Source organism: Zootoca vivipara, chromosome 13 (genome assembly GCF_963506605.1).
Source record: "Zootoca vivipara chromosome 13, rZooViv1.1, whole genome shotgun sequence".
In the NCBI taxonomy this organism is placed as follows: domain Eukaryota; kingdom Metazoa; phylum Chordata; class Lepidosauria; order Squamata; family Lacertidae; genus Zootoca; species Zootoca vivipara.
The window spans coordinates 28046998-28060016 of NC_083288.1; the positions used below are offsets into that span (position 1 = coordinate 28046998).

The 13019-nt window shown below is 41.7% G+C and overlaps 2 protein-coding genes across 2 annotated transcripts; both read right to left on the reverse strand.

Moving 5' to 3' along the window:
• Window positions 1–171: 171 nt before the first annotated feature.
• On the reverse strand, window positions 172–1161 carry LOC118094526 (olfactory receptor 10A4-like). The gene has a single exon (XM_060282134.1). It carries the CDS (start codon window positions 1159–1161, stop codon window positions 172–174), a length of 990 nt encoding a protein of 329 aa, XP_060138117.1.
• A 5426-nt stretch (window positions 1162–6587) lies between these two features.
• LOC132593133 (olfactory receptor 5A2-like) lies at window positions 6588–7511 on the reverse strand. The gene has a single exon (XM_060282198.1). It carries the CDS (start codon window positions 7503–7505, stop codon window positions 6588–6590), a length of 918 nt encoding a protein of 305 aa, XP_060138181.1. The 5' UTR covers window positions 7506–7511.
• Window positions 7512–13019: the final 5508 nt, after the last annotated feature.

The following is a 13019-nucleotide window of genomic DNA, read 5'->3' on the forward strand; positions in this document are numbered from 1 at the left end:
TACCCTTCAAGTGGTTGGATATATATTTTCCTAAAAAATGAAGATATTTTTTGAAAATAATTATAACATAAATTTATATAAGATATAAAGCTGATAAAAGAAAGCCCATTCATACATCTAAATCACCATTTTATATCATAGCCATCAAGTCATGCACATGCCAGATCTATGTTAATGGTCAACAAATAATATTGTGTTCTGGGCAAATATTCTCCTGCACAATGTCCTTTTCAAAGCACCTTTCACCTCTTTGTTTCTCAGGCTATAGATGATTGGATTTAACATGGGTGTGATGACTGTATAGGAGAGGGAGAGGATCTTCTTTGTATCTGGTGAGTAACTGGATTTGGGCCGGAAATAGGTAGATGTAGCTGTACCGTAAAACAAAGTAACCACTACGAGATGAGATGAACATGTAGAGAAGGCTTTATGTCGTCCCTCTGCTGAAGGCATGCTCAGGATAGTGGTGATGATGCGAACATATGTGAGGAGAATCAAGAGGAAGGGAAACATGATGAAGAGCACAGTGGCCGTGAGAGCTTCAATTTCAAACATGTAAGTATCAGCACAAGCCAACTCTAGCACGGGGGGACTGTCGCAGAAGAAATGATTGACTTTATTAGGTCCACAAAATGGCAAACTGAAGATCCATGTGGTCTGTACAGTAGAGACAGGGAAGCCTGAGAACCATGATGCAGCAGCTAACTGGAAGCAGGTCCTTCTGTTCATAATGTCTGGATAACGTAAGGGATTGCAGATGGCAATGTAACGGTCATATGCCATGGCAGCAAGAAGACAGCACTCAGCTGCACCAAAGAAGAAGAAGAAATACATTTGTGTGGCACAGCCAGCATAGGAAATGGTCTTGTTCTCTATCAGGAAATTGACCAGCATCTTTGGGACAATGACCAAATTGAAGCAGATCTCCAAGAAAGAAAGGTTCCGGAGAAAGAAATACATGGGGCTTTGAAGCGTAAGGTCCAAGGTTGTGACAAGAACAATGAGGACATTTCCTGACAAAGTTATTCCATAGATGATAAGGAAGAGGGTGAAAAGAGGTACCTGAAGCTCAGGGTGATTGGAAAAGCCAATAAGGATGAATTCTGTAACACTGGTCCAATTGTCTTGGGTGATTAACTTTTTCTCAATCTGTGTCATCATGTCTTGAACACTGTCAGATAAAGCTGTCAGGGTCTTCCTTCTTCTATAAGCAATTTTCTAAAGAGATGGTGGTGTCTCTCTACCACTCTTCAACCATTGAACTTGTTCCTTTCTGTTAGTAGATGATATAGAAAGCAATAAAGGATGGACAGGTCAAATATGGGCAGTTTAAGGCAAGATAAGGGGAAATGTATTGTCATCAGTCTTTAAAGGTTGACTTACTCTGTCTAATTGTCCATAACTTTGTTAATCAGTGTTTTTTTCTTTAATGTGCTAATTTTGTTCTCAATGCTTTTCTCCCTCTCCAACACCCTGCATCACACAACAATTTCTTGTAGCAACTTCACATAAAATAAAATACTATAGTGTGCGTAGGAGAGTTGTTCACTCTCTCATTGACAAACTGTTAGATGGAATATGTTACATGTTTAACTGTGGCTGGGAAAAATCAATTTGAAACATATCATATAGGATGATATGCTATTTATCTGGGGTGCTGAAAGTGCAAAAGTGCTGCACTGGAGAGGAGCTGGAGGTGGACTAAAATTATGGAGGTTTACTCTGAAATTATGTGAATTCTCCATTCATCATGTAGAATGATGAATGCAGGCTAATGCAAGTGGACAGAATACATTATGAAATGGAAAGGAAGCTTTGCGAATTCTAAAGTAAGTATTATACCATATAAAGTTTAGAATCACAGTATGTCCACAGTCAAAATGGGATGCTAGACTAGATTGGCTTGATCCAGCAAGCTTCTTCTTTTGTTCTTATTCCTAAATTGGAATAGGTGATTTAAAAAAACAACACCCCAGACATGTATGTGAATACACTAAAGTTGAACTAATAAATGTCCTGTTGATTAAAGCAGCTACATGACAAAGGTTTGCTAAGTAAAAATGAATAAATTATTTACCTACCTGCAGGATCTTAGGAGCTTTGGAGCCACCCAGATTATGAAAGATTTGTGCTTTGGTGACCAAGTTTTATTATATTAATTTCCTTGTGTGACACCTGGGATTAGATTGTCCCCTCTTCATTCTCCCTAGAGTAGTTAATGCTAATTAATATCTGATTAAACCAATTTTTACTTTTCAGAAAACACAGATACAATTATGTTAACAGGGATGTTTTCCCTACTGACATTTTGTGGGTGGAATAGAACATGTTTAAAGTAATATGCTGTTTCCCCTATCTACAATAGTAGATTAACAGTGTAGATAAATTTTAATTCTGATATACGTTTCTGTCTTCATCAGCTGTGCATTTTGTCATCAGTACTAGAGGGCTGTATTCCCACCACCTCAATAGTATCCAAGATACAGGCTCAGACCACAATGTGGAAGCAACGTGAGACCCTGCAATCCAGGTAGTTGGCCTAGATGACCCTTGGGGTCCCTTCCAACTCCACAACTCTATGATTTTATGTTCTTAGCATGGCACTAGCTGGCCTGGCCACACATTGCTGTGGCTCATCCCTGTGATTGGCCCCATCCTGTCCCGACCCATGACCTCTCCTCCCCCTCCTTCCCCATCCCCCACCCAGGAGAGCTCCCACCTCTACTCAGTCTAGTCTGCAAAGCCAAGCCGAGATGTTGTGGAGAGGGAAGCTTCCCTACTTGCAGTACCAGTGTACCCACCGCTAGAGGCCGCTGTTGTGCAACCTCTCCTGTGCTCCCAGCATCTCCGGCTGTCTGAGTTTTGTGTTCGGAAACAGTGGGTTTTACCTGCTTTACCTGCCATAGGTGTGACATCTGTCTACGCAAATTGTATGCAAACCCTCGGATATTCATATGTGACGATGTGTCCAAATTTCAACGCAATCAGTCAAGCGGTTGTGGAGAAAGGTCATAAAACACAAACATGGACCTTTTACATTTTTTTATATATATAGATAGTGTGCTGTATAAATTATCAGTTTTATAGGAAACTATCACTTCATTGTGATAGCAACCCATAATGGGTTGTATTGAAAGGCTGCTTTTCTCCAACAGAAGGGGCTTCTTCCAAGGAAGATCATTCCACTGGAAGAAGTGTGTTTCATAAGAGGACAAGAATCTTTGGATCCAACACCTTGAGACAATCTAAAGAACTTAAGCACTGAAGTTCATATATAGGAAATACATAAACCAACCAACCTAACACATACATGTTCTTATATGCAGTGCTGACAAACACTGGCACAAAATATTTTAAACAACAACCACAAAGTCCATTCATTTTTCACATCATCGAGAACCATAACAATAAACTAAACTAAATATCATCCCCAATTCCTTCCCTGTGCATCCTGCTCCCTCCTTCCCTATTGGCAGCCCTCCAATGAGTGGAGAGCTGCATTCACAATAGCTGTACACTTATGCAGGGCTTGTCTCCAGATGTTGAACTGCAGCTGTCATCCTCCATGTCCTTTGGCCATGTTGGCTGGGGCTGATGAGAACTGGAACTAAACAATGTCAGCAGGGCATTGGCTATGCCTGACTTTATGGCAGGCTAAGGAATTTAGTGGATCCAGCCCTAACATTTATCTGTTTCTATAAATACAGTACTTTCTGTTAGGATTCATTCCCCGTCTGCAGTCATAGGGTTATTGTGTATCATATGCCTGTATGTGTTTTCATTCCCACAGAGTGGAAGGGACGTAGACAGGATGTTTATCTTGGAACTGTTGTTCCATTGTTCTTTCTCTTTACTGGCTGTGATGCCAGAGAGAGGGAGCCATGATGTAGAGCTCCCAGTTTGTATATATGTAAATAAAGCAGTTTAGCCTTATTTACTGACTTGTGTGTTGTTCATCACGTTTGTGAGAGCAATCACATTGTTGGCCTGTGGGACCAGTCTAACAGCTGGCCCCCAGGACAGCCGAATTATTGGCACTTTCTGTCAAGATTCTCAATCACAGAACAGCAGAAGGGGTCACTTACAACTTTATATCTCATTCTCAAAATATATTTTCAAAACAGGGAGATAAGTTAAAATGCAACAACAAGAAATGATTGAAGGAATAATTCAGTCTGTTACCTTTGTAGGGTACGTGCAGGTGAGTGAGGAATATAGGAAGTTGCCATATGCAGTCAAACCATTAGTTCATCTAGTTCAATATTGTCTACATTGTCTATGTTTAGGGAGGCTTTTAATGTTTAAGAAATTAGTGTATTTTAATGTGTCTGTTGGAAGCCGCCCAGAGTGGCTGGGGAATTAGTGGATATTAGTGGATCTCCAAGATTTCAGACACTGAGTTTCTGTTATCCCCTTTTGTCATTGTTGGAGTCTCAACCTGTGCCCTTCTGCATGCAAAACAGATGCACTACTACTGAACTTCACCCCTGGAACCCTTCCAGTCTTTCATGCTGCAATTGCAGTGTTTTTTTACTCAAAAGTCTCTTCATGGCTTCTTTCACGTCCTTGTTTCTCAAACTGTAGATTATGGGATTCAGCATGGGAGTGACAACGGTGTACGATAAGGACAACAACTTCTCGGTGTTTGGAGAATATCTGGATTTGGGTGGGAAATAAGTTAACCCAGCTGTGCCGTAGAACAAAGTCACCACAACAAGATGTGAAGAGCAAGTGGAAAAGGCTATGTGTCTGTCTTGCCTTCGGCTGATGGCATTCGTAAGATTGTAGTGATGATATGAACATAGGAGCCAAGATGAGGATAAATGGGCATAGTACAGTTAAAATAATCCCTGTGACAGCATACAGCTCAAACAGATAAGTGTCTGCACAGACTAGTTTTAACACTGGTGGACCGTCACAAAAAAAAGTGATTGACCTTATTGGGACCACAGAATGGAAAACTAAATAGCCATGTTAAGGAAAGGGGGTGGTTATTTTTTCCCCCTGTTATGTTGTTCCTGTAATGCTAACCAGTCTCAAAGGAATTGTGATAGGAACAATATACCATTCAGCCTGGACACGGAGGTCCACTTCCGAGGGCCTTCTGGTGGTTCCCTCACTGCGAGAAGTGAAGTTACAGGGATCCAGGCAGAGGGCCTTCTCGGCAGTGGTGCTCTCCCTATGGAACACCCTCCCGTCAGATGTCAAGCAGATAAAGAAAAACACAACTTTTAGAAGACATCTGAAGGCAGCCCTGTATCAGGAAGTTGTTGATGCTTTTATGTTCATTATGCTTTTATCTATGTTGGAAGTCACCTAGAGCGGCTGGGGAAACCCAGCCAGTTGTGCGGTGTATAAATAATTAAAAAAATATGATTGAAATTATTACAATAGAATTATTAATCAAACAGCATTTCATAAATGTTTTGCACGTTGACAAAAATTCCCATTGTACTGTATAAGAATTCAGATATTATTAAAGGAACAATCCTAGATGGAAAAAGCTGGTGTAAAGCATTCTGGTGCATAGAATCATAGAGTTGGAAGAGACTACAAGGGCCATCCAGTCCAACCCCCTGCCAAGCAGGAAACACCATCAAAGCATTCCTGACATATGGCTGAAAAGCCTTCGCTTAAAGACCTCCAAAGAAGGAGACTCCACCACACTCCTTGGCAGCAAATTCCACTGCCGAACAGCTCTTACTGTCAGGAAGTTGTCAGGAAGTTCTTCCTAATGTTTAGGTGGAATCTTCTTTCTTGTAGCTTGAATCCATTGCTCCGTGTCTGTTTCTCTGGAGCAGCAGAAAACAATCTTTCTCCCTCCTCTATATGACATCCTTTTATATATTTGAACATGGCTATCATATCACCCCTTAACCTTCTCTTCTCCAGGCTAAACATACCCCGCTCCCTAAGCCGTTCCTCATAAGGCATTGTTTCCAAGCCTTTGACCATTTTGGTTGCCCTCCTCTGAACATGTTCCAGCTTGTCAGTCTCCTTCTTGAACTGTGGTGCCCAGAACTGGACACAGTACTCCAGGTGAGGTCTGACTACAGCAGAATACAGTGGTACCACTGCAGGTTGAGGCGACATAAAATTGGACTAGTTCCAAGCCTCTTCCAGCTGCTGCTACTGCTGCTGCTCTACCCAGAAACATAGCATTGGGGGGGGGGTGGTGCAGGTGAGCCACGCCCCTGGACACAGATTTTTGAGGGGACATAGAGCCCTGGCAGCTAAGGCGCAGTGCCAAGTTGGTCTAGTGGGCAGGTGGATGGAGGCAGCAGGCAAGGCGGATCAGGATTACTCAACCCCTAGCTTGGGGAGGAGGCATTCATCAATAGTTTCAATAGCAAATCATTCATTTTTCGTTAACCGTTTTGAGGTTTGTTTTCTACAATTATGCAGTATATAAATGAAATAAATAAATAAAATAATTGTTCTGGCTCTGCTAAACCTCCCCCTTCCCAGTCCCCTCAAATGTACAAAAGTGTGCATAGGTTTTTGTCACATAATTTCATTTTAAAAATCAGGGTAGTATGAAAATCACGATAGTATGAAAATCTACATCTGTCAAGTCTTGGCCAAGGTCACTTTCTTAGGAGCTTATTTAAAGCTATCTTCACTTCTTTGTTTTTTAGGCTGTATATGATAGGGTTGAACATGGGGGTGAGGATGCTGTACTGAATGGACACCAGTTTGTCTAATGTCTCTGAATACCCAGATGCAGGTCTCATGTACCTAATGATTGCTGTCCCACAAAACAGGAGGACCACAGTGAGATGGGAAGCGCAAGTAGAAAATGCCTTCTGCCTTCCTTCCGCCGAACGTATCTTGAGGATGGTGTTAATAATGCGCATATAGGAAGCTACAATTAGAAGGAGGGAGGCAAACCCTAGTGTCATGCTGAAGGTCAGAATCACCATTTCATTGGCAAAGGTACTACTGCAAGACAGCTGCAGCAGCAAAGGCAACTCACAGCTGAAATGGTTAATATTTCTGGGACCGCAGAAGTGCAAGCCAGTTAAAAAGAGGGTATTAACAAGGGAATCCAAGAAGCCTGATATCCATGCAGCTACCACCATTTGGACGCATACACGGTGGCTGATAAGGGTGCTGTACCTCAGTGGGTTGCATATGGCAGCAAAGCGGTCATATGCCATTGCTGAGAGTAAGAAGATCTCCGTTCCAAACATGAAAATGAAGCAAAAGATCTGAGTGATGCAGCCATTGAGAGAAATTGTCTTCTTACTAGCTAGGAGGCTTTCAAGCATCTTGGGAACTGTTACTGAGGAATAGCAGATGTCAAGGAAGGATAAGTTAGTAAGAAAGAAATACATCGGGGTATGTAACTGAGGGTCCGCCCTTATCACCAGCATGATAAGCATGTTTCCTACAAGGGTTATTAGGTAGATGGACAAGAAAACCGGAAACAGGAAAACTTGGAGTGTTGCATCATCAGAAAGCCCCAAAAGAATAAACTCATCCACAATGGTCTGGTTTTCCATTGCACTTTTCACAACAGGGCTATGATCTAGAAAGAAATGTAGAGGGTGGGGGAGAGGAAGAAGATGAATTAATACATTCAAGAGGAATTGTGCAAAGCAGGTAAACAACAAAATGGGTTCATTAGGCTCATATATGTTGAAGAGAGTACAACAACGTTCAACCTCCTTCTGGCTCTTTGCTCTGAAGAACAATCTGTTGCTGAGTTTCACACATTATTCATACCACTTTGTGTCCAATTGGGCTAAACTGCATAGGAAGAAATATAGTTTGTTGACTGCAATAAAGGCCACCACAAAATCCACATTTACTATTGCTTCTGGTTTTAGCTCTTTTCTGTATATACCATTGCATTGTCACAAATGGTTTCTTCTCATTTTTGCCACAACAAATCTTAGTTTTACCATCTGAATGTGCCATCTACATTCCCATCAAAATTTTCTTTAGGCAAAATTCGAATTACATCTCTAATATTGATGCCCAGAATGTTGAGGTGACTTGATGGGAAATGTTCATTAGTCTCATAAATCCACTTCAGTTCTTCTGTATATGAATATATTGTAAGTATTCCATCTTGAGCAAGTCAGCTGAAACTACAGCTTGAAAGCCCACCCCCATATACCGTGTTTCCCTTATTTTAAGAAATAGCCATAATATAAGCCATAGCAGGATTTCTAAGCAATTGCGTGATATAAGCCATACCCCCAAAAATAAGACATAGTGAAAGACCCTTCAACCATTAGCAATAACCCCCTCCTGCCAGCCAAGTCCCCCCCTTAAAACCCTCTCCCCATTTTGCTGTCGCTCCACAGACGCGTATTTCTTTTAAAAGCTTGTAAAAATGCACCGAAGAGCCATAGCTGCTGGCTGCTGTTTCTGAGAGCTTTTTTTTTTTTAATAAAAGGATCCAAAAATATTTTTTTAGCCAAGCTGTGTGAGCTCTACTTGGTGAAGAGGACAAAAATGGCATTTGCGGTGGGGAGGAGATGGAGGCCGAGGAATAAAAGATGGACAATTGAAGGCACTGCCTCGTGAATGCAAAGGCTGTTTTCCCTTTCCGCTTGTGCGTCTCTCCCCCCCCCCATCTCTCTCTCTCTCTCTCTCTCTCTCTCTCTCTCTCTCTCTCTCTCTCTCTCTCTCTCACACACACACACACACACACACACACACACTCACTCACACACACACACACACAGCGCCCACCTCTCGCTTCCCCCCACCTTGATGGCTTCTTCTCCCACGTGTCTCCTTGCTTTTACCGAAGGCATAAAGCAGCCTTTTTTTTTCTTTCTCTGCCGCTTGCTTGTCTGTGGAGCTGTCCCTTTATGGATTTTGTACCTGGATCGCTGCTGATGGTGCAGTCCTTGCCTTAGAGATTAAGGACTTTTCCATTCTCGCTGTTTATGGGCTGCTAAACGCTGCCCTTCTCCCTGCACAAAACTTTAAATTTTGTGGGTAAAGGAAGCATGGGCAGTTTATCTCACCCTGCTTTCCTGCTGGCTCAATTGCTCTTTAATTGCTACAATTGTTCCTTAATTGCTACATTGTCTGTTCTCAGCCGGTAGCCTCTTTGCTATCAGTGAATGCAAAGGCTGTTTTCCCTTTTGCCTGCTGATTTCCTCTTGACGGCAGCGAGGCAGGCAAACTGAAATTAAAACTGCAGCAAGGAAAGTGCAGAGCTCTCGCAGACACGTGGGCGGTTTTTAAAAACTGACATTCCCTCCCGTCTTGTCTTGCCAAGAGACCCAGACCACTTACATTCCTAGGCTTCAAATGTTATGCATATGAAAGAGGAGATTAAGGAGATAGAGAAAGACAACTTCCTATTATCACCTTGCCTTTGTTCTGAAAGATAGAAACCTTACGGTAGCCATGAGTATATTTGTTAGGACCATCAACAAGGAACCCACAAAGGCTGTGCCTTCAGATTGAGCCAGGTGGAGGAGGGAACAAGAGTTAAGTAACCTCTGGATGGGGAACCATTTCCCTGAAGATTAATCAAACATTTGGGATTTCAGTTATTAGCATTTTTAATGCTTTTGAGATTGCTTCCTAGACATATCTCTTTTTTTTTAATGTTTACCCCATTTATCTCCACATCTGGGACTCACAGCAGCTTACAAAAATTAATGCGGACAATGTACAAAATATAAGACATATATTAAAACATCTAAGTATAAAACATTATAAAAGTGTTTATGGTGCAAAGGCCTTCTGATAGACTGAGAGGAGCATCAGCTATTGAAGGAAAAATAGAAATAGTGTATAATATTAGTAGTAGTTAGGAACTGTAAAAATTAAGGCTGGATTTGGTCAAGGCCCTAGCCAAATTGGGCATAATCAGAAGGCCTCTCCCCTCTGATGAGCTGGGTACCAATACACATGGATTTCTACAGGTACAGTTGGATTGGCTCAGAACAACCCATGCCTGTCAGGAAGTGATGTAACAGATAGGGAAGCAGGGTGTCCCTAAGGCAAGGCTGGGTGGCGCAAGGTGCCAGGGGGGCGCCGCGCTGCTCTGCCAACGTGGCAGCCGCGCTTGGAAGCGGGAGGGAGGGCGCCGGAGGGACAGTTCGCATCACGGCACCAGGGCGCCAGCTATGCTCTTCCCTGTAGGGAAGAGAGGTGGCCAGGACACAAAAACATGTGAAAAAAGGCAAAGACCTACCCAGGAAAAAGTAGGTTCAGTGCCTCCACTCACTGCCTCCACTCAACATCCTCAGGAGGTGGGTGCCTGCTTAACAAATTCTGCACAGTACTGGCTGCTGTTCCTTTGCGAGCAGCTTGCTTGCACAACGAAAGCTGCTCACAACAGCCAGCTTGCGGAGAAAGACACCATGCAGCATCAGATCCTGGGTGGCATGCACCACCCCTGACTTTTTCTACAGATTGAAAAACTCTTTGAAATACCTTAGCCCTACCCACCCCAAATTGCATTGGGGTGGATCTATGGTGGTGTGCAGGGCCCCCAGATAGGCTCAGGGCAAATCACCCTGATATTGGAGCTAATATCAGGGCTACAGTGTGAATGGGGAGGGGGCTGTTCCTGCAAAGCCCTAGTATAAATGTGTATATTAGGCAAAATTAAATGCAGAAATATGGATTGTATATTGGGGAAAATGTACATCAAAATGGTGGTGAAGTTTTGCGAATACTTTAAAAGCTTGGGAAAACAAGAACATACCCCTCAACAGATGTATTTTGAACAGGATAGCCCAGAACAACAGAAGCCATCCCAGCTTCTGATCAGATCCTAGAAAATCCCACTTTTTCGTCCAGTGCTCTGATATGAGTCAGCAGGCTTGCTCCAGAGTGCTGGACCAAAAAATGTTTTTCTTCTTCTTCTTTTGTCTTGCGCTCTTGCACAAATCAGCTGGCTTCCATGGGAGTTGGGACCCAAAAAGTGTCCCAATTTTGATCAGTATGGAACAAGAGAAACCTAAATTAACAAATTTGTACACCCCCTACTATGGGTTCTATTATATTTGTATACTAACTGTGCAATCCTAGACATATCTGCACAGAAGTAAGTTAATCCCGTGAAAGTATTACTACAGTTTAGGTATGATTTTCTTTTTCCTCCTTATTTTATAACTGCAATTCACTAGGCTTAAGTATGCTGAAGAATTTCAGATTATGATGAATACCCTGGAGAGTATTAATAGGTTTATTAAAACATTCCATCAGTGCACTTTTTTTTGGCATCAAGGGGGCATGCAGGCACTGATAATAATTGATTTGCTTGGTAGACTTTCTCTCCAGCAGACCAGTACAGAATGTGAACCATAAATGTCTGATTCTTTGAGGTGGTATATCTTGGCAGAAGTTGATGTACCTGATTAGAATGAGCATCAGTCCTCCAAAAATAGGGGGGGGAGAGAAAGATTGTTCACTGACACTGCTCTAATAAAAGTTGCTCATTGTTTATTTAAGAGTCTTAAGGCTTTAGAATATGCTGGAAGAGGGAAAAAAACTCATTTCAGTATTTGTTCAGAGAAAGCACTCTAGCTTTTAAACCAGACATCCCCAAACTTCGGCCCTCCAGATGTTTTGAACTACAATCCCCATCATCCCTGACTACTGGTCCTGTTAGCTAGGGATCATGGGAGTTGTAGGCTAAAACATCTGGAGGGCCGCAGTTTGGGGATGCCTGTTTTAAACTCACCATAGAAACACATCTAAATGCAAAATTGTAACTCCCTGTTTATAAGTTACAAACTCCCCATTTGTAACTTCTGTCATCATCTTTGCAACATGAACAGAGTACGCCTTAGGTTAGTCTTCATTTGCAATTAAGGGAAGTATGGGCTGCCTCTCAATATTGCATCAGAAATTAATGGGGGAATATGTCTCATGTGGTCACTGAACATATACATGTGCTTGTGTGAGATACTGGGGGACATGTTCGATGCCTTCAGCTATTTACCGTCCAAAATGCAACTGAGTTAGCTGTTTGAAGTGCCCAACTTTTCCTTTAATATATCAATGAATGGTACTGGTAAGTACAAAACAACACTGTCATTTTCTTGGAAATGTATCTAACAACTGTGGAACTCAGTGTGCCTGCTTATACCACTAGTTGCAGCTTTGCTGACTTCTAATGACTGCCGTTTTTATTTCAAATATGCATTTGTATTGCGAGATCCACCAGAAGGGAATCTGATCCAGGATTTTGCAGTGTGCTTGCTCCTTGACATTTGATGTTACCTCTAATCAACTGAATTGTGACAGCTGTGTGTTTTAATAAAATGTGATCCTAGGTATGTTCTTAGTATCTGAAGGGCAAATGAATGATGTTTTATGGTTTATATGTTTCATTGTTTGTTTTCTTTCCTTTTGTTATATTTGCTTATATTTTTTTGAATTGTTAACACAAAAGTGCAATTTTATTAAGAAGTTCAGTTTTAAAACTGTAACTTAAAATCAAGAAGGGGACTTAGGGTTTCTATTCCAATATACAGGGTAAAAGGTATATGGGTATGTTTGTATTAGGAGAAATTCATTTCATTTCATTTATTACATTTCTATGCCACTGTTCACTCACATGAGTCACCAAGCGGCTTACATACAATAAATAACACAGTAGGACATCACAATTGCAGCATAAATTATATAAAATAATTCACATGTACATGCAGATGAATTTTCATAAGGATTTTAAAGAATTAAAATATAACTGTGTGGAAACGCAGAGAACTGAACTGAATGTAGGAAAACTGAAAAAACTGACAGAAATGAAAATTGCCAGATTTACCCATTTCTACCTCCTGTACCTGTAATACAATATACCATCCTTTTCTCTGTATAAGATGCCCCCATGTATAAGATTTTTGGGGGACTCCAATTTAAGACAATGGGGGGGGAGATGGCACAGAGTTGTTGAGCTTTCTTTTTTTGCGGAGAATTGCCCAGTGTTGTTGAATTTTTTGAGGGGGGAATTAACCAGGGTTGTTGAGCTTTTTTAGGGGGCATTGCCAAAAATCGATCACCCACACGTGTCCAAAAATCCACCTCAC